General features: G+C 40.6%; 1 protein-coding gene across 1 annotated transcript in view; it reads right to left on the bottom strand.

Moving 5' to 3' along the window:
• si:ch211-136a13.1 (HHIP-like protein 1) overlaps positions 1-22,669 on the bottom strand; it is a 133,740-nt gene that overhangs the window by 57,300 nt on the left and 53,771 nt on the right. The window contains exon 3 of the mRNA XM_039768172.1: positions 19,644-19,787. Coding sequence (XP_039624106.1) covers positions 19,644-19,787 — 144 coding nt within the window. The remainder of the gene's footprint in view (positions 1-19,643; positions 19,788-22,669) is intronic.

The raw sequence follows: 22,669 nt of genomic DNA, 5'->3' as shown, positions 1-22,669 counted from the left end.
TAATTACAAAAGAGGAGAATATACAAAATTCAAATTTCATTGATTTAGAAAATGAAATGGACATCAACAGCCACAAACATGGTTTATATACAGGGTATCAATGAACCATTGAGTACCAATTCTGTTGATGTCCCACAGTCTTCATGAGTATGCACGAAAAATCGTGGTATGGGATACCTTATAAATATGTCCAAAGTATTCACCAGACATCTGAATTAGACCCTCAGCACTCCAATTTATAATAGAACCAACTACAAGAATACAACAGTATGGTTCTGCATACTGAAAAAAATGATAACACTTCAAATAAAAGTACTGAAACAGTTTATTTGTGACTTACACGGCAGGAACCAACCTGAAAAATATTTGTATGTCGATTATGAATGGTGTCATTGATCATGGGCCGCTATTTGAAATGAAAGACAATGAACTTTATACGGGTCGATCTGAATATAACGGAAACCACTGAGTGAGTGAATTCAACTATTCTTTCATTCATTTTGTGAAATTAATAACTGCAATAAGGGAATAGAGGGAACTGCACATGCCAGACACAACACCACTACAATGACCCCCTCGCTTTGTGACCCTGATCGAGTCGCCTCACCCACCTGGTCTCAAAAGTGTAGTAAAGACCTACAAAAAGTCTCAGAATGAAGGCTCAGAGTTCTGGAACAAGTTCCTAGGCAAAGTACAATTACAAACATACTAATTACATTGTACAAACACAAAAATACAGTTTCTGCCCACATTCATCTTTCCTTTATTCTGGCCAAGATGTTTGTCCTTCCTTCGTAGCACCTACACCTGACTTTTGCAGAAGAAATGGCTTATTTATGTAAGGAAGTTTGATACCTGAGGCCGTGGGAGTTCAACAACTTAGCCTAATTTCTGAAAGTTTATATACAAATGTTAAGAACAAGCCACCAGTGCCACATTTCCACGTTGTAACTCTTTTACTGGACGGGCTAAAATAAAAAACTTAATGAAGGGACTAGAGATCCCTTCTGTGAAAATGCTTCTGCCAGCTCACACTGAAGGCGAGCAGACAGAGACGAGCAAAGAATGGGAAGACGTCTTCCAACAGATGGTTTAGGTTTTGCACTACACTACATGCGGTCATCTGCACTCCTGAAAAGCTTAGTCAGCCAAAAAAGTCTAAGCAGAAACAGGCCTCCCCCTCAGATGTCTGCTGACACATGAAAGACCTTTTACTACATTCTTCATGGACTCATGGTGAAAGGATGGGCTGCATAATGAGACGTAAAAGAGTCTCAACCTGGATTTGGCAGAGAGAGGCTTCACAAAATTATGGCCCAGGCTGTTCAAGTCTGTGCCAGTGCCTCGTGGCAGATTGAGAAAGATGGCTTTACAGAAAAAAATCTGGATGTGTAGCTGGTAGGTGTGGGGCAGATCCACCAACCTGGTGATCTACAAGGAGCATATATATGAAATGTGCTATAAGTGCTTGTGGAAGTGTGTGTGTCTGTCCGGCCCGGATGTGAGAGGTGGAGTTGGAGTAAGGGCTCTGACTCCAAGAAAACAGAAAACTCACTTAGCCGCTAATAGCACAAGTGAGGCCATCACATCAGCAAATGAAAGAAGAAAGACAAAGTTGCTTAGCCACTAACAGTGGCAAAATGTTATCCCTTTTACTTTTCCTCCTGCTGCTAATTGAGAAGCAAGGCGAGCACGTTGGTAAAACGAAATATTATATATTTTGGCTTGTCCAAGCTTAGTGCTTGCAACGCTTCTTCTTGGGAGTGCAGTCTCCATAGTCTCAATGTACCACCCATAAGTTGCAGTCAATGGAAACTCTGTATTATACGGAGACGTGAAGCTCTGCGAAGAAGCTGAAAGGTCATTTGTCACTCGTTTGAATCTCAGAAGTGAACTCCACCTGCTGCTCACGTCGAGGCCTTGTGCGTCTGAGACAGACTGAACATTGAGCCTCAAGCGTGTTTACCTTTTACACCTCAAGGATTGCCCAAAGGAAGGAGTCCGGCTCTTCATCAAGCATTTTCGGAGACTTGGACCCATGCCGGAAATGAAGCAGTTATTAGCTTTGGCACGGACAAACTTGGGCCAACTATAAACACTGAGCTGTGCTCTTTTAAGCTGCTTTGGGAAAGAGCTTTGTGTGTATGCAGTTCAATAAAATCTGTCTGAACTGTAAAGCCGCTTTATTAGTCTTAATGCTAGAAATGCTGGAAGGACCAGTGCAGAGAGTAATTTTGGGACAGTTTCTTCCTCGGGCTGACAGAGTGCAGCTCTCTTGGTTTCCAGCAGGGTGCATGGCCCTTTCCAGGGCTTTATTTGGCCACACCCAGAAGTGTGGCTGGAAATAGCTCGTTAGGCACCTGGAGTCCTTCTGGGCCAGAACCCAACATTCAAGGGTAAGAGTAGAGAGTAAGAGGACAAAGCCTGAGGAGGAATGAAGGGAGAAGGACTGGCAGCAACAAGGAACGGTCTGTTGGGTTGTCTGGTGATTGGTGCATTGTGCTGTGGGGAGCAGGGGGAAATGCTTCCCAATTGTAAATAAATGGGTGTTGTGTGGCAAAATCTGTCTCCCTCCTGTCTGTGTCTGAGTTAGTGTGGCTGTACGCGCCCTGGTGGCTCACATTAGGGTGTGTTGTCGCAGTAGCAATCCCGCTATCTATCACAGAGGTGAATACACAGACACTCTCACACCCACACATAATGGACTCTTTCACATCACTGATCCACCTAACCCGAGGTCTTTGGACTCCACGGAGGAAACCAGAGCATCCGGAGGAAACCCATGTGGACACAGGGAGAACTCCTTATAGGGAGGGCCACAGACATGAAGCCTGGTTTCTTTGTTGGGAAGCAGCTACACTACCACTATGCCACCATGCCACCCCGCATTACTGAACACTCTTCCTTAATGTGCCAATACCATAGTGCCACAGGGATTGGGTGTGTCAGAGAGTGTCAATGGCTGACCGCCTGGGGTAAAGCTGAAGAATTTTGAGATCCTACAGTTGAAGTCAGAAGTTTACATACACTAGGGATGAATCCTTTAAAACTCACTTTATAAAGCCTCGACAGATTTTATACTAACAAACTATAAATCTGGCATATCGTTTAAGATACCTGCTTTGTGCATTTTTTCCCCACCAAGGTTCACAAACCTCAGAGTATTTCACTTTTGACTGACTATATCACAAGTCTACATACACTTTGTTAATATTTGGTTTCATTGCCTTTAAATTGTTTAACTTGAGCCAAATGTTTTGGGTCGCCTTCCACAAGCTTTTTACAATAAGCTGCTGGAATTTCGTCCCATTCCTCCAGACAGGTTCAGGTTTGTAGGCCTCCTTTGTCAGTTCTGCCTATAAATTTTCAATTGGATTGAGGTCTGGGCTTTGTGATGGCCACTCCGATTCCTTAATCTTGTTGTCCTTAAGACATTTTGCCACAACTTGAGGTCTGCTTGGGTTCTTTGTCCATTTGGAAGACACATTTGCGACTGGGCTTCAACTTCCTTGCTGAGCTCTCAAGATGATGCTGCAGTATATAGACATACTTATTCTTCCTCATGATGCCATCTACAGTATTTTGTGAAGTTCACCAGTCCCTCCTGCAGGAAAGCATCCCCAACAACATGATGCTGCTACCCCCATGCTTGACTGTTGAGGTGGTGTTGTTTGGCCTGCAAGACTGTTCTTCTTCCAAACATAATGATGGCCATTATGGTCAAAGAGTTCGATCTTGGAATGATCAGACCAAAGGACATTTCTCCAGAAGATAAGATCTTTGTGAACATGTGCCACTGCAAAAGAGCAGTCTGGCTTTTTTATGGTGGCTTTGGAGCAGCGGCTTCAACCTTGTTGATATCTGACTCATTTTACTGTGGATATCAATACTTGTCTACCTGTTTGCTCTGGCATCTTCACAAGGTCCTTTTCATTTGTTTCCGAGATTGATTTGCACTTTCATGCCAAAGTACATTCTTCTCTAGACAGAATGCGTCTCCTTCCAGAGTGGTATGATGGCTGTGTGGTCCCATTGTGTTTATACTTTCTTATTACTGTTTGTTAGATGAATGTAGAACCATCAGACATTTGGAAATTGTTGCTAAGGATGAACCGGATTTTCTGGAGGTCCACAAAAATCCAATGTTCCTAAATCCAACCACAATGTCTTCATTCTAATAAACCCAAAGGCACTTTGGATACGAGACTCCCAGAAAGGTAAAACGTCAGACCTCTAAAGACACAAATGATCAGACAGTAAAGCTCCAAACAGAATAAAGTGCAGCCCTCCAGAATCAGCATAGATCTGACCTTGCAAAAGTAAAGCTACAGGTACCCAAGTTCAGTCAGACTTCCCTTAAAGCATAAAATCCTCCTTGATCCAATTCAGGGGCATAGCAGGGCCAGAGCTTATCTTAGTGCCATGGGCTTCAAGACAGAAGCAAACCCAGAATAGGGTGCCAGTCCGGCACAGAATGTTCACAACATCCACCAACAAAATATTTAAAGCTGAAGGACTGGACTCCAAGGAGGTAATCCGAGTCAGAATCACTTTATTGCTAGCATGTAAAACGTACCAGAATGGACTCTGGTTAGGTGCAAACATGAAATACAAGACACTACCAACACAAAACAGCAAAATTACAACCCACCATTAACCAAACCACTACAGAAATACAACAATTTCTTGAACAAAACATTTGCAAACATTGGTATGTTAACTCAATAATGAGAAAAACTATACAAAAATAATAGATTCAAATAGTAAAATTTGAATAAATATGAATTATTTACAAATACACAACAGTACAGTTACCATTTATATGTTGCAAAAACAATTAGGAGTAACCAGGGCGCTGTATAAATAAAATGTATCATCATTATTATTATTATTATTAACCCTATGTAAGTTTAAAAGGCGGTGTGGTGGCAATTGGAAAGTTGCCAGTTCGAATCCCTTAAAATGGCAGAAGTGATTCCACTCTGTTGTTGACCAAGGCCCTTAATCTGCAATTGCTCCTTACTGGGTATGATGTTGTGAAGCCCAAGGGCGTGTACTGCCACCCTGTAACAGAAGTTTAATACAGTATGTCACTGTGCCCTGTACAAATATTTTATAAATCTACTTTCTTTCTACTCACATGCACAGCTAATACAAAGCCAGATTTAGCACAGGGGCTTATCATTTAGAACTGCTAGGCCAGCATTAGAAGACAAGACAGAGACAACTGCGAAATGGGCATTGTATACCATTTCTGTGTGTCAGAGTCAGCATGAAACTGCATTCTCTTTGCCTTGTTTGGAATGGCATGATTCACCAAAGTGGGGGTCTGCACATGGAGAAAGAGCATAAAGCCTTGGAACATTGCCCGTCACACCTTTGAAGATGACGGACGGATGGGAGATAACGTCATACAGTCTGGAAAATCCTTCCAATGCAGCGAAGAAAATGGCAGACTCTACACATCGGGCCCTAACTCCCAAAGGCCTTGTCATGGCTTCCTTCGTCTGTTATGCCATGTAAGCCGTCATTAAAAAAGCTAAGTTATTTCTCACTGATTTCTTACTGGTGTATCACTAAGGGAGGGGTATCTGCTTTTTATATTATATCTGTATAGTTTCGGGTTTTGTAACATGCCCCAATTACAAAAAGAACTCATTCCAACAAGGGAGCTAGCACCCCCTGCTGGATATACACCCTCTCCCCGATTTTGCCACACAGCACACGGTTTATTTCCATAGTCTACAACACAATGCTCACAGAGCACAGCACAGTCCCTTTTGCCGCCAGTCCTTCCACCTCCACTATTCCTCAATAGCTTTGTCCACTTCTTCCCGACTCTGTTGAGTGCTGGTGACTGGCTCCTTTTATAGGGCATCCGGAAGGAGTTCAGGTGCCCAACGAGCCTCTTCAAGCAGCACTTCCGCCACACCCGGAGGGCCCTGAAAAGTCCAGGCTCCCCATGGAGCTGGCCACAGGCCCCAGCAGGGTTCAGCTTTCATGCTCATAACCCGTGGCCTTGCAGTCCCTCTGTTGGTCTGGAGGAGTAACGGTCTTGCAAATACTCTTTCCCCCGGTTCTTCTACACTCAGGGTGTCCCAACCAGGTAAGGGCTTCGGCCGTCCCCTACAACGTTAAAGTACATCTCAACTTGCTGGGAGAACTTGGGGGTTAGTGGCAGGATTGGCACTCCAGCCACTATGTTTTTATATTAAAAAAAAAACAAAAAAAAAAACCTCACCCTCACACTTTTCCACTGCATTCAAACTAGTGTGGTGCTCAGGTGTCACCCATTGCACGACTGCTCTCAGGTCCTAATTTAGGGTCCTGAGGTGGTTCGGCAATGCACTGTACCTGTGCATGCTCCTAGCCTCTCTCTTTTTCTCTATGTAAATTTATTTAAGATCTGAATATTTAGAAGAAACAAACTGCGGAGATGGTGTGTAGTAAGGGTCATGCTAGACCCTATGCCATAATGAAGAGATGGCTGCTGGGGTGAGTGGAGTCAGCTGCAATCTTTCCTGCTCTCTCTTTCGCTCTGGCGGTGATCAGATCTTTTAATGCTGGGAGACAACAGCCAATGACTTTCTCAGCTGAACAAATCACTCACTGGAACCGACTCTTAGGAAGAGAGGAGGCAGAAGGAAACCAACTGGTGACAGAGGAGGTCACAATACTCTCAATGACGGCCGATTAAAAATGTAACAATATTCGCCTCAATATGCAAACCTCAGACATTTTACAGTATAGGCCTAGGCAGAATGGAATGGGATGGTTTAGTTTGTGCCGTACATTTCCATTAAGCAGAAAACAAAAATGCAGTTTGAATTCATAAAATTAAATCACTTTCCACTTTCATTTCTTTGCATTTACTCTACAATTTCAGTTTCTTGAAAATTATAATCCCACACTGTGTATCATGAGGCAGTGTCTCATTAGAGGGATTGCCTCCTGGTCCTGCCAGCTGGAAGCTTTTAGAGATATTAGTCTTGGCCCGCTTTCACCTTCTTGGCATGAAGTGCGTATGCAAGTCTGATTGATGCCAGGCGCAGGTCCAGTTGATGGGGGAGGGGAAGTCGGGTGAGGGGGTCCCATGTACAGAACACAAAACAGGCAGCGAATATTTGCTTATTCTGTGATTCTCAGACATCTCTGTTATTCACATAGCCAACATTTGGCAGCAGTTTTACTAAAAGGACTATTCACACCACATCAGCTTCAAAAGTCTGAAGTTTACTTACATGAAAGGCGGCGTCACACCTCTTTATTCTTAAAATTAACCTTTAAATAAAATCCAGGCTAGACTACTAAAAATAAGCTTGTTCGCGACATAGTAATGGGTTCCCATAAAATACTGGGGTGGCACGGTGGAGCAGTGGGCACTGATCACGGCCAAATTTTAGCAGGGGCTTACTTGGGCACATAAAAGGTGTTTTATGTAGTGAATTTGCCGAGATTGCTGGCAACCTTGTTTGCTGAATTAGTTCATGAAAATTGACCATGCATAGGAAAACCTCCCCCACCCCTCAGTGCCCCATGATGCTTTGCAATTCTACAAACTCACTCCTGATTACTTAAACATGTTAAACACACCTTTCTGGATTTTGGGTGCAAAAGTCAGAGCCCACCTGCATTCTATAATTCTATATTCTGGTGTTGTTCCTTTCGATCTTACAGCAGATGACCTCGCTATAACTGATCATTTTCTCCTTTCATTTAATGCTAAACTTACTTTTTCTATTCCTAAGCTCCCCCGTCTCATATCTTTTCGTAACATTAAGAATATTAGGTTGAATTCTCTGTCTTCTAGAATTGATTCCCAAATAGACTTTTATAATTTATCTACTCCCGAAGAATTGGCCTCATATTAGAACACTGGTCTCACTGGTATTCTTAATTCTCTTGCTCTGCTAAAAACCAGATCTGTTTCTTTTTCTTTTTGTGACCCCTGGTTTACGCCTGAACTTCAGCTTCTAAAAGCAAAGGGCGGGCAACTTGAACGGTTATATAAAAAAAACGGACTCTTTGTCCACAAAGAGATGCATAAATATCATTTACTTTATTACAAGGACTGTATAGCACAAACCAAATCTAACTATTACACTCAGTTAATTTCTTGTAATAAAGGTAACACCAAATCTTTGCTTTCATTACTTAATAATGTTACACAACTTCCAGACTCTTTACCATCTCACCTTTATTGGACTGCTTTCTGTAATTCTCTTATGTCCTTTTTTAATGTGAAAATCCAGAGGATACATCAGCACCTCCGTCCAGATTCTCTCTGTATTTCTTTTGAACTATACTCGCCTATTCACTCTTTCTTCTTTCCAGCTTCCCACTTCCTTAGAAATCTCAGATCTCATATGTAAATCCAAGTCATCTACTTGTCAGCTGGACTCCCTCCCTACTGTTCTGGTTAAAGCCTGCCTCCCCTCTTTGGTCTCTCTCATTCCTGCCATAATTGACTCTTCTCTCACTACTGGTATTGTTCCTTCATCGTTTAAAACTGCTGCAATAACCCCAATATTGAAAAAACCTGGCGCTGAACCTACTAACTTCAATAATTTTCACCCTATTTCTAATTTGCCCTCTTGAAAAAATAGTAGCTATCCAACTTCACTCCCACTTCTCTCATAATAATCTATATGATAAATTCCAGTCTGGATTTCGCCCCCTTCACAGTACAGAAACAGCACTTGTTAAAATTACCAACGATTTTCTTATGGCTGCTGACTCCGGTTTAATTACTATTCTCATCCTTCTTGATCGGAGTGTGGCCTTTGATACTATTTGTCATACCACTCTCCTTAATAGATTATCTTCGATTGGCATTACCCACACTCCACTTGAGTGGTTTAGATCCTACCTCTCAGGCTGCACTCAGTTCATTCAGCTTAAAACTTTCACATTCTAACCCACCGCTGTTACTTCAGATGTGACCTGAGACAGACCCTGGGGCCTCTTCTTTTTATTATTTGCCTTCTTCCCCTTGGCAATATCTTTCGTAAACATAACATTAATTTTCAGTTATGCTGAGGACACCCAGCTCTACCTTGCTAGTAAACCCACCTCTTCCTTTCCACCATCTTCGTTTATTGACTGTATTGCTAAAATTAAATCCTGGTTTTCTTCGAATTTTCTTAAACAGTGACAAAACTGAGGTTCTCCTCATTGGCTCAAAATCACCATTATCCAAAGCCAATAATCTTTCCCTTGTGATTGATAACCCCGTTGTTTCCCCATCACCTCAGGTCAAGAGTCTGGGTGTCATCCTTGACAGCACTCTCTCTTTCCAATCTCACATTAATTACATCACCCGGTCTGCTTATTTCCACCTACGTAATATTAATCGCATCCGCCCCTCCCTCACTCTCCATACCACTGCCATTCTTGTTCACAGTCTTGTTACTTCTCGTCTGGACTACTGCAATTCACTCCTGTTTGGTCTCTCTAATAAATCTCTTCATAAGCTTCAGCTCTCTAATAAATCTCTTCATAAGCTTTTGCTCGAACCTCATCTATTCACCATATCACTCCAGTCTTGCAGCAGCTTCATTGGCTCCCAATTAAGTTTCAAATTGATTTTAAAATTCTACTATTAACATTTAAGGACATTCATAACCTCGCCCCCCCATATCTGTCTGACTTTCTTCATGTTCACATTCCCTCCTGCAACCTTAAATCCTCTTCCTCCATCCACCTGACCGTCCCTCTCGCCTGTCTAACCTCTATGGAGAGCACAGCATTCAGCTTTTCTGCTCCCAAGCTCTGGAATTCATTACCTACTGAACTCAGAAATATTTAATCATGTTCAACCTTTAAATGTAAACTTAAAACACATCTGTTTAAAATGGCTTTTTCTTTATGATTACAGTGGCTTTAATTTTTATATCTTTTTTTTTTCTGACGTTTTAAGTGGTTTATAATGTGTCTTTTTATTAATGTATTGTTTATTTGGTGTTCTTGAGTTCTCAGAAAGGCTCCTTGTATAAATAAAATGTATTATTATTATAAACGGTGAGGCACGGTAAGTCTGTTTATGTTTCACAAATGGCGTCACTGAATGGACTAAATGTTGCATTGTACGGAGCTTTACGTATTTTCTCCTCATTAGGTTATTTACTTGGCATGCAATTTCATTAACAGCAACTTAAAAATTCTGCTACCAAGTTTAAAAAAAATCTTAAAAACAAAAAATTACAAAATCACAAATTATAGTTTTTTTTTAATAGTGGTTTGTGGGAGGTAGATCCAGTGTGCGGATCAGTTTGCTGAGCGGGGTGCCAGTGGTCAAAGACTTGCATCACGGGATTAAACTATTTGGGATTTCTTTCCCCCTTTACAGATGCAACAAAAATATAAACACAGAATCTTTATACTTATTTTTCATTACACCTCTGTTTTAGGAATTATTTCATTCCCGTGGCCTCCAAAAGAGACAAGTTGGTTGTGGTAGCTTTCGTGACATTGAAAATGCTCTTTTAAGTGTCCATTTTAAAGCTATTATAATAATACAAGAAAAATCAGAAATATAGCAATTATTTCCTATTATGTTTAAAGAGAAAGGAAATCCGCTTTTGTTTGCTACCATAAAATGATGTAAGGGTTGGCTGTCAGCTTTACTCAGCTTGGACACTCATGAGATGGAAGGACCGTGGGAATGGTGTGCACCAGGCATCATCTCCCTCGGAACACTAGATGGCAGCTCTGCTGGGTTGTAGCGGTGTCTCTGATTTCCACAAGGCACCATGGGACATGGAATTCTTCGACTCAGCCCTATTGGGTTCTGTGGGTGTCACTGGGATGGAGGAGCCCTACTGCATGGGGTTTCCGTCTTACCCAGAACTGCTTGAACTTTGCTCATTGTTATTACTTATGAATATTATCAATATTACATTATTTAGAGTGTCACTTAACTCCTGCTTGTCTTTTACTACACCTAATTGCCTGAGGTTATACATGTAGAAGGGAAGGTGGGAAGAAATATATGGTACAATACCTTATAAACAGTGGTAAGTCTGTGAGATTTGAGGCATTCTGACAAAGGCTACACATTAATAATACAAAAGGGGAAATCAGAGTACAGTAAAACCTCAGATTGTGAGTAAGTTGGTCTGCAAGTGTTTTGCAAGACGAGCTAAAAGTTTTAATACATTTTTACTTGATAAACGAGCAAGGTCTTGCAATACAAGTAGTACGTATACGCTTTGTCTGCCGAGTGTCACATGATCACAACTGAGCTGATGGTTCTTCTCTCTCTCTCTCTCCGGGATTGCTGGTAATCATGTCCCATTCTCAGCCTCAGTCAGCGTGCCTCACTTATATAGTCAACATCCGTACGAACATATACTGTATACTGTCCCTGTCTTGCACCCCGAGGCCAAGTCTCAGTACTTTAGCAACACCAGCTTTATTCAGCTTGAAACAGGAACAGCACGGTTATTTATTGTAGTGGGATCTGCCACTCTCCTATACAAAGACACAGCAGTCAGGCAGGGTCATGACCAGGTTATTGGCCAAGTAGTACTGTGCCCTGCGCATTTATAATGTTCTTTGTATCACCCATCAACAGCAGGTGCTTATAGTATGTCCGGCATATTTTCGGATTCGCTTTTACGGCAAACTGGTATAGCGCTGGGAGCCTGCTGTTGCTTCGGGACCCTCTTCCGCGTGTCGTCCAGTTAGGTGGAATCCCAAAAGAGTTTATAAACCTTACAGTGCGTAAAGCATTTTTTAAAATTTTGTGTCCAAGTGTAGTGACTCTTCAGACAAAAGCAACTGTCATTGGATAGGTTCCTTGTTAAAGTCACAAAAAAAGAAGATTCCAGCGAGCCAACAGATAGCCGGGATTCCGTTAGTTAGAGTGAAAGTCGTCTTACAATAATTCTCCTCCTTCTTCTCCACCTCTCCTCTCTCTCTCGTCTCCTTCACACCAGCCTTTATTCTTTTCAAAGGTAAAGTGCAGGTTAATTTGTTTTGTGTATTTTTACTTTATATTTTGTATTAATCATTTTTATATGACTAGTTTTGGCTTGTGGAATGAATCATCCGAGTTTCCATTATTTCTTATGGGGAAATTCACTTTGATATACTGTACGAGTGCTTTGGATTACAGGCACATTTCTGGAATGAATTATGTTCACAATCCAAGGTTCCACTGTAATATATTATTCTGGCAAGACAAAACAATCCACAACAATGTCAAACACAAAATAAATTGATTTTATAAGCATCCAATATGACACCCCTAAGCTGTCACTGGTGCAGCCATTGGTTTGAAAAGTTACTGAATAAGTTCAATGGAGGTCACCTGTCTGGGGTTTCAACTGATTGTAGTCTAATTAATAATAATAATTCATTAGGGCGACACGGTGGTGCAATGGTAACGCTGGTGCCTCACAGTAAGGAGGCCTGGGTTCGCTTCCCGGGTCCTCCCTGTGTGGAGTTTGCATGGATTGGCTCCAGCAAACCTCAGTGACCCTGTGTTAGGATATAGCGGGTTGGAAAATGACTGACTAATATTTCATTACATTTATATAGTGCTTTTCTCACTACTCAGAGCACTCTACAACCAGGGAGGACCCAAGAGATGCTTGCCTCAAAAGGACGATTTCGGAGAAGGTGGATAACATTTGTGAGTACAGGTGGAGGAGGCAGTGATTTGTGAGAGACAGAGGGAAGACAAAGAGTTGCTAGGTGTTACCTTGTGCTCTGTTCTACTTGTGGCTGTGATTTTGGCAAGAAACACTTTGTGTGGAAGAGTTTCCCACAATAAAGACTCTTTGTGCTTTTAACTTGTGTCCTGAACCTGCTTGCGTTGGGTGTTTGGGGAGCTACAGCACAATGATTAGCAATTTTAATATAAAACAGCAGCAAATCAGGGATTTCAGTTGCAAGAGTGAAACAGATCTGGATCTGGGTGAAATGTATTATTTGGGCTCATGGACAAGTATTCAAAATCTGTGGTTAGTACACCTGTTAACCAAAAAAACTGAGCATGAGGGGTCATGAAGCCATTGGAAAGGGGTGTGTAGAAGGATATGAACCCACAACCTCATGTTTTGTTGCATGCATGGCACAACAGTAATCTGTTCACTGCACACACAGCAACCGTGCGGAGGCCATGTGAATCACTGGGATTTGCAGGAATTCATCCATGGCATAGAAACAGAGCTGCCAGAAGCTACTCAGTAGCACCGAGGGCAATATTCCAGTGTGTTCCTTTCCAGTTTGTCCTGCAGCACACCAAGGAGGGTTATTATTTGACCCCTGGGCAACCTGTGTTTTTCTATTAGATCTTGATTAATGAAGTGGTCCAAAGGGTTCATGTCCGCCCGCAAAAGATCATTTACTGTAGACCAGCACATCGGCTTCATGGCTTATGCTCAAATGTCATCTCAAATTGAGTTGTACACTTCTGTGGATAGCTGCCATTGTCATTGCTGGTAAAAAGTGGCCATTTATCTGTCGGCTTTAAAGAATGTGGCTAATGACATAGAAAGTTTGATTAGTTAACTCACAATGTACTCAAGTTGTCTACAGGTATTAGACGTACTAAGAGCCCCTTTTGTGTCAGTGAGTTTTTTTGTGATCTGCTTCTATGTCTCTGTGACAGAATCGCAAACAAAAGTCAAAATAAAGAATGACAGTCAAAATAATGATTCACTTGTTAATTTCCAAACAATTTTAAGCAGAGCTTTAGTTATTAACAAACAATCTTAAGTATGAGATAAAGTACTTAGTGTTAAGAAGCCTTTGGGAAGGACTCCCCATGTTTACCATAAGAAACACATGAACCCAACACACTTTGCCAAGGTTGGCACTGGCCAAATTTTTTGCTTTACCAGTGCATATTACATCTTAAGCTTTTGATCAAGATATAGATAGATAGACAGAGATAGATAGACATTAGGGCTAGGAAAGTTAACGCGTTATTATCGCATTAACGCATTAATTAATTAATGCAGACAATTATTTTATCGCGTGTTAATGCAGTTTTTGTTATTATTATGATTATTTTGAAAGCCTCAGTCTTGCTAGCGATCGATAGGGATCAGCGATTTTCTTGTTACATCGCTTTTCGATACGCTTTTGCTAGAAGGAAAGTTAGCTTTGTTGATTTGACCTCGATTCCCTGAGCATGCATGAGTAGCAAAGAGCAAACAGCTTCTAAAATGGCATGTGGAGAGATACCAAAATGAATGCTCAAAGCAAAACTTTTTTTGTATTATCACTGAATTGGACTCTAATTTTTCGTACTCTGCTTTTGATGCAAATGTTCTGGAGATGCAATTCGAAAACTCAAGTGGTGTACCGGCATCAGCTGATTGTGGTGCTGAACACATTCGTGTAGCTGTTTCACCTATGGCCACATTCGCCTTGGAGGACACACACTTACAATGACAGGTGGTACAAACCATATTGCGTCTTACTGCAACTGCCACCCGTGTGCACTTGCCTCACAAAGACAGCCAGCCCACACCCACACTGCATTCCTACTGGCAACTACTAACAGGCGCCGACAACAGGCACAACATGTAGCAACAGACGTTATGTTGAGTTGTGTGTGAAACCATTTGTTTGTGCACTTTTTGGAAAAAAATATTAGCCCTCAAAGAGTTGCTACTGAACATAGACTGTTTATGCTGCTCCCTGATAAAAGAAAATGTTTCAGCTGGTATCTTTTTTTTTTTTCCCCCAAACAAACATATTTAGAAATGTTAACTTGTTGTTGCTCGGAAGATAAGATGCCTGTTATAATGTTGTGATCGTGGCTCTGGACTCAGAGGTTAAATTGTTTTTCTATAACAAACTAGATAAAACGTTAATGCCCTGGCAATGGCAAATAGATTTGATTACATTAATGTTTGAGTTGAGATTTGCAAGAAATATTTTAACTGCTACTACGTAAAGGGAGTACTGCTGTTAAAAAGCACCTTATTTGTTTAAAGTGTTTGCAAACCAAATACACACAATACACTACTTGTGAGTTAATTATGTAATTTTGCAAATAACAATATGATTGTCTGTGATTAAAAATTTGACAGTAATCCCACGCTATATTGCACTTCGACTTTCGCGGCTTCACTCTATCGCTGATTTTATATGTAAGCATATCTAAATATATATTGCGGAATTTTCACTGGTTTGCGGATTTCTGCAGGCAATGGGTCTTTATTTCTGGTACATGCTTCCTCAGTTGGTTTTCCCAGTTGATTTCATACAAGGGACGCTACTGGTGGATGGCTGAGAAGCTACCCAATCAGAGCACATGGTTAAGTTCCTGGGTGCTGATTGGCTCAACGACGGACAGCAGCATTTGATTCCGATTTGAGTTAGCCAGCATCTCGTCTTGTTCATTCAGCATTAACGTGTATACAAGGAAGTGTATAAAAACCTCCTTTCACAAATGAAAAAACAGTGCCAGCAACTGCCCATTATGATGTCCCTTACCCGCAAAACATCGCCTAGTACGCCTTCAGTGTTTATAAGGATTTAAAATATATAAAAATAACCACATAAACATATGGTTTTTACTTCGCGGATTTTCACCTTTCGCAGGTGTTTCTGGAACGCAGCCTCTGCGACCGAGGAGGGATCACTGTAGTCGTTTCCCAGCACACACACACATTATATATATACACAATGCCCAGGAAGACCGGAGGGGGGTGACCGCCCTGGTTCCTTTGGGGGCCACAAGTACAGAGCTTTGAAACTCCACCCTGTAGGGGCCTGTGGTCGCTGCCAGGGGGCACCCCCATACCTTTGGAGCCCTGGACCTCAGCACTTCCGCCACACCAAGAAGTGCCTGAGCAGTGACACCCGGAGTTCTTCCGGGGATACAGCCGGCACTTCCGCCACACAGGGGTGTGTCGGTGGGAGATTGCCGGGAAGCACCTGGAGCACATCTGGGTGTGAATAAAAGGGGTCGCCTCCCTTCATTTGAGGCGAGAGTTGGGAGTGGAGTGGACTGAGCCTACTGGAGGAGGCAAGGAGGCGGCCTGAAGAAGGAAGTAAGGCATTGTGTGGCCAGGACTTTGGGGGTTTTGTGGTGCACTTTGTGACTTGGTATTGTAAATAAACGTGTTTGTGGGGGACATGAACGTGTCTGCCTGTCTGTGTCCGGGCCAGCTTCCACTATATATATATATATATATATATATATATATATATATATATATATATATATATATATACTATAAAACTACCAGCTTCCCAGCGGAGTAGTGTGTTAAAGAAGCAATGAAAAGAAAAGGAAACATTTTGAAAATAACGTAACATGATTGTCAATGTAATTGTTTTGTCACTGTTGTGAGTGATGAGTGTTGTTGTCATATATATAATGATTGACTTTTTCCACCGTGTGCTTTTATTAGGAGATTTATATATATAGATACACACATAGACAGACAGACAGACAGACATATATACACACATATATATATATATATATATATATATACACACACACACACACACACACATATATATATATATATATATATATATATATATATATATATATATATATATATATATATATATATATATATATATATATATATATATATATATATATAAGGGCACCTACAAGACATACCAATGAAAGTTGCACATCAACTGGTGTTTATTATTTCTGTTTCCTTGATTTATTAATAATAAATGCATCTCCCATTTCCTTGTGGAAAAAGTGGACTGTTTCATCATCCCTGGACCATGCATAGCAGGCAATTTGAACAATCACAAGGAATCTATAAGAACTTAAGACATGACCACATAAACCTCAAGGCAAACTGCATATACTTGCAATGACAAAATAAAACGTAGCTATGCTTTCAGGTCAGACAAATGAAAAAAAAAAATTTGGATGCAAGTGTTTGTAGGGTTTGAGCCTAGGAACCAAAATACTAGAACTATTCTATAAACATTTCAGTAATTATTTACCGCTCTGATGCTGATCATACAATAGATAATTACGATGAGAAGAATTCATAATTAATGGCATAATTAATGTATTTGAGGGTTCCTCTATAGCACCCTTCTCTTGCACGATTTGGCTCAAAAACTAATCAGCACATCATTATCTCATAACAGGCTTAATTTCAAGTTTGGTATTTTTCTGTCCAGCCTTTTTAGCTCTAGACCGTCCTCAAGAAACTGTGACACACATACAGACACACACCCATCATTGAGATATAAATATTTTTGGTATGAGGGGACCTAAAACATTGAGATTTGTTAAAAAGTGGAGATCAAAATTTTTGACGAATCTAAAGCTTTTTGATCCTCCCCTGTCGATGATAGGTGATGGTGGAGGAGGAGGGCACAAAACAGAAAAAAAAAAAGGAAACAAAGGAATTTGTAGAGAATCTCTCAAAACTTACCTATTTCTTCCACAATTCTTCCAAGTCTACCCCACAATATAAGAGCACAAGTGCTGCATGTACAGCCCTAGCAGCCACCCCTCCTGCAGCCTTATATGCAGAAGAATGTGAAAATGGTCAACCTGAAATTATCAGTACCCCTCTCAGATGAAAAAGTAGGTGATCCTCTTCTCCTCCAAAACAACATCACTACCATTATAAATGACAATCCTGCTCTCTACCCAAAGTATTTACATAAAGCTAGACCTCAGATAAAGACCGTTGATTGCTGCCGAAAAAGGGTCTGCTTCAGGTGAAAAATAATGTTTATTGTGAAAATAATGATGGAATTTGATTTGCTAACACTAATTATTATAGACAATTAAAAAATTGAGAAAAAGATAAGTAGATCATGGGTGGTGTAGAGTGAAAAAAATTACAGTATGATGTTTGTTGCCATCTTTGCAATTGTAAGATTAAAGCACCATTAAAACTCTACAGAACACAACACTAACATGGGTAGTTGGCACAATTCCTCACAGAGGCTAAATACATATTAGTCAGCTCTTCCGTCTCATACATACACACACACATCTACAGTTTTAATGTAGTTTTCTAATCGACAGTTTGTGTTCTCGTATTTTCACAAAAACTTGGTGTTTTGCTGTAAAGCAGTTCTCCTATAGTTCAAAATAAATGTTCTTTTCCATTTTGAAAGCATGCCATGTGTTTTGCCATTAGGATGATCTCTTATTGATTATAACAACTTTTGTTTTAAATTATACTCTCAAGATAAAAATATGATGTGTCAGTTTTTATGTGGAAGAATAAATATTGGGGGTTCCTTAAGTTCTCCCCTATTTGAGTGGTCGGACTTAACCGGTGACTCAGTCCAACCCGTCTGTGACTCACAAATATGTATTAAAAACAAGACAAATGTAGAAAATGATACCAAATACAAAAGGAAACTCGGCTGTGTCGCTCTCGCTGCAGGCTTCTCTGAACGCCTCAACTGTTTCAAACTGTCCTGTAAAAGTTTGATAGCTGCAAAAACTGACACCAAGCATTGATTGGATGGTGATATCACCTTATTTGCATACACAAATACACATTGAGCCATTTGTGAAAATATGAAAATAGGAATCATAGATAAATGATTAGTACTAATTATAAATATTATATTATACATATTTTTCTGAGAAAGTCTTACGGACATACTCTGCAGAGAAGATTCCAGTCTAAGTATCTTTGGGCAATTCACAAACATCCCACATGGTAAAGAATTTGACATCACCATGTAAATGGTATTCAAGTGCGTCTATTAGGTCTCATTTGTTCAATGTATTCATTTTTATTAATTGTTATGTGCTCAGGACTGATATCAGTACACTGTCATATTGGATTTGCAAAGCAGAACTCTGACACTTTGAACTGTAGTAGGCTGCTGAGTTAAATGCAGCTCTTATGACAGGTTCACATTTGTCTTTTTATTCTGTTATTATTTCGTTATGTTAGAAATGCTGCTCTTAAAGTGTTGTCGAGGCAATCGCTTTGTTGCCTCACCTCACATGCCAGTCCTATATTTTATATAAGTTGGTATTGATTTGTTATTGTTATATATTCATTATTATTCTTACCTAATTTTAATTGGTTTTTCTTTTCTTCCAACTGCTTTTTGGTATCTTATAAAGTGCTTTGAGCTACATCCAGTTTATATAAATGTGCCATAGAAAGAAACAATTATTGTTATTTTAACCAACATGGCCTCTATCAAACCTGCCCGTCGGTTTCTCATTTTCTTTTAGCTTATGGACACTCTTGGTCCGGTGTAGAATGGACAGCATTACAATACTCCATACTTTAGAAAACATAAAATGTTCTTTAACAAAGTGCCTTATAAATGCAGGATATAATTGCCAGAAAATGCTCTGCCAAACATGGTGGAATTCAGTGTCATTCGTCCATCTTCAATGTTTTGATTCTTGTTTATCGTAGTCTGGGTTGCAGGATGCCAGGGCTCATCCTGTCACCAATGAATTATAGACAAGAAGCAGACTTGGGCAGAATACTAACAGGGACATTCATGTAAACACAGCTAGAAATAAAGTGTGAGTCAGAGGGAAGTCACAGCTACATAATCATGGGTGCAAAAGAGAATTTATGTGGATGTTTTGCACTGGCTATACATGCAGACATCATTGCTGGAAGCCGCTTGTCACCAACTTTGAATTGTCACACAGCGTGCCTGACTAATAACCAAAAAACAAAATAGTTTACTTGTTCTGAGAGTTTCCAAAAGCTCCAAAGGGATCCCCGGCTTTTCCTCCATCTCCAACAAAGATGTACAGATATCCGTCATAACCAAAGAGCAGCTGACCCCCATTGTGATTAGATGCTGGTTCCACAATCTCCAGGAGGACCCTGTAACCATAAAGAAGAAACAATGACTACCCCCAAAAAACAACTAAAACAAGCAAGATATTATTTAAACCAAATAAAAGTAGATTTCCACTGTTAAATGTTTATCGTCAGCTCCTATGCATAGAGGAACTTCACCTTGTGTTTCCTAAACCTTAATACTAGGGTGTTGTACCGTGTTAGCCATTATGAATGTAGAGAGAAGACAAACCTTAATGAAATCCACGGTTAGGTTCTCATGATTATTCAGATTAGCTGAGGGTCAATGCTGTTTTCCTGGTCATCACAATCCTCTTCATAAATCACTGAATCTTGAAGAACCTCTCCATGCCAGGCAACTGGATAGATTTGGTATCCTACCTCCCATAAATCCTAGTTATACAGGATGCTCCATCAGAGTCTGAGGCTTTACAGGTGCTCTAACTGCCTGGTGTACAAAACTCAAAAACAGGCTTCTAATCAGGAAACCAGGTCTCAGGGCTTAGCATCATTGAGTATTATTATTTTAATTTTTCTCACTTTTTGCTCTTCAATTTTGGGGTTTTGCACTTTTTTTGGCTTTTTTGGAGTCTGAGAATCTGAATATCTCAGTAGTATTTTTTAATTAAAGGCTACTTTTGTTTCTTTTAATTATTTTACTCTGTTTTAATTGCTATTTTGCTTGTTTGCGATTGTCACTATTTTGGTTATCTTATGGATTGCACAGCACCTGTGTCGTTAGGGGCGTGTCCTCAGAGGTCGTGAACTGCTGGTAATGACGCAAGAAGTAAAAAGCAGCCATTTGGGGCACTTCCTCATCTGAATTTGTGGATTCCAAAAGCTTTTTTAATGATCTGTCTTATGCTAAAAATAATCCTTACTTTTTTGGTTTTGACTTTTTGATTCACACTTTAGTTTTGATGACCCTGTCAGATTTTTTTGTTTTCACCCTTTTTTGTTTTTGACTTTACCTTTACTCCCAGTTTCTTCTCTAAAAGCTTCCTTGCTTATACGCTAGTATAACAAGTATAAGGCCTAGATCCAAACTCAGACTTACTCCAAACTGGAGAAGCAGGCTTCACGGGCCTGCAAAGGATAAAATGAAGTCAAAGCTCTAAAAGTTAGAGGAAGTCTGAGGAGACAACATACATTTCTGAAGATTCATGTTAAAAGACTAGGAAATGAATCACAAAACGGAAAACATGGCCATGTGAATCATAAAGATCTAAAAGGTCACCAGAATCAACGATAATAATCAGGAGTGTGACGATGTGGGTTCTGGCTCCACGCTCCTTTGGCTGTTTGGGAACCCTTGAACCCAACACCGTCGATAATGTTGCCGAGTGAGCTAGTCAATGGAGGCAAATTACTGAGCAAGGGGAAGGTAAAAAGTGTAACAGTGCTTTTATTAAAAAACAGTCAACAAAAACAAGTGTTCAAATAAATAGTGCAGTTTCAAAGTTCATTAAATAAATAATCCATAAAAAGAACACGTGAAGGTTAAAAATCAAATAAAAAAAACAATCCTTTAAAACGTGAGGTTAAATCTTCTTATGGAAGCAGTCTTTAAAACAATAACAAATCCGGTGCCTATTTTCTGTATGCGTCTCACCTGCTTATCCCGTATGGGCTTAGCAGCAGGCAAGACGCTCTCTGCAGCTGCCCTCCTACATCACACGCTCGAGACTGGAGACCTCCCGATCCCTGGCTCCGGTATGGCACTCATCCCAGTCCCGGAGAACTTGGTTTCCCACAACGGCCAGGTCGCTCACGTTGGGGATTCCCACCACTAAGTCTCCCGACTTCCGCTGCCTTTCAATGGCCTCTCTGCGGCCAGTCGCCTTCCCTGGTCACTCCCGCTACCTGATCGCTCAGCGGGAGCGACATCAACACAAACACGTGGGTGTCGGCCTAACACCCAGCTTCTACGCAGCTGCCCACGAGCGCTCGCCCGTCCGCTCGCTCTTCGCGGCTCTTTCTCACCGACCTGCTTCCTCTACTGCTCCCGATAACCTCCGTCCTCTCCTTTCCTTTCCTTTCCTTACTCTCTCGTTTCTTTTTCCTTCCTTAAAACCGACTCGCTTCTTTTTAAAATGACGAGGGCCACAGCAGCTGCAGCATTAGCCACGGGACAATCATGAATGTGGGCAGTTCCTCACCTGTGCACTAGGTGAGAAACGCCACACCCTACGGATCGTCCCGCGGCCCACTATGGCCCAACGTCCCCTCGCTAAGCCGCGAGCACATCGATTATTTATTAAAAATGGCCTGTGCTCAGTGAGCTGTGGACCCTTAACACCACAAGGAGTTGAAGGCAAAAACCAGAACACAATCATAACACTAGGGCATACTAAAAAATAAGCTAATTAACATTCAAGCATTCTTGAGATTTTAGATCCCCACCCTCCCCACTCCCAAGGCATAATGCACAGCGTGATCACTGCCATATTTAAATGGCTTCTGTGACATCAAGTGTGATAAATTCCAAACAGTGTTGCCTAAACACCAAAAAAAGGAAGAGAACAAAAAAATAACTTTGTTTATTCAAATAAATACATGTCAGAAATTAAATCCACATATATCAAAGCCATAAAAGAGAAAAATACACATGTAACACCAGAAAGGAACTGTAAAAAAACCTTAGTGCCAATGACAACTAAGTTCCTTTAATGGTATTTCACAAAATTTATTACAAAATGCAAAAACAAATGAGAGAAAGTTAATTTTTTCATAATCAAATCAAAATCTGAAAAACAGCAGCAAAGACAATAAACCAGAGATTCAAAAAACAAACAAACAAGAGCACTTATAAAACATCAAAAGTCAAAATCCAAAAGAGACACAAACAAACATGACAAACACTAACACTTTCACAGGCTAGGAGATGCCTGGGGTGATATCAAAGC

This window comes from Polypterus senegalus, chromosome 11 (assembly GCF_016835505.1).
Source record: "Polypterus senegalus isolate Bchr_013 chromosome 11, ASM1683550v1, whole genome shotgun sequence".
Lineage (NCBI taxonomy): Eukaryota > Metazoa > Chordata > Cladistia > Polypteriformes > Polypteridae > Polypterus > Polypterus senegalus.
This window is presented reverse-complemented; position numbering and strand designations above follow the sequence as displayed.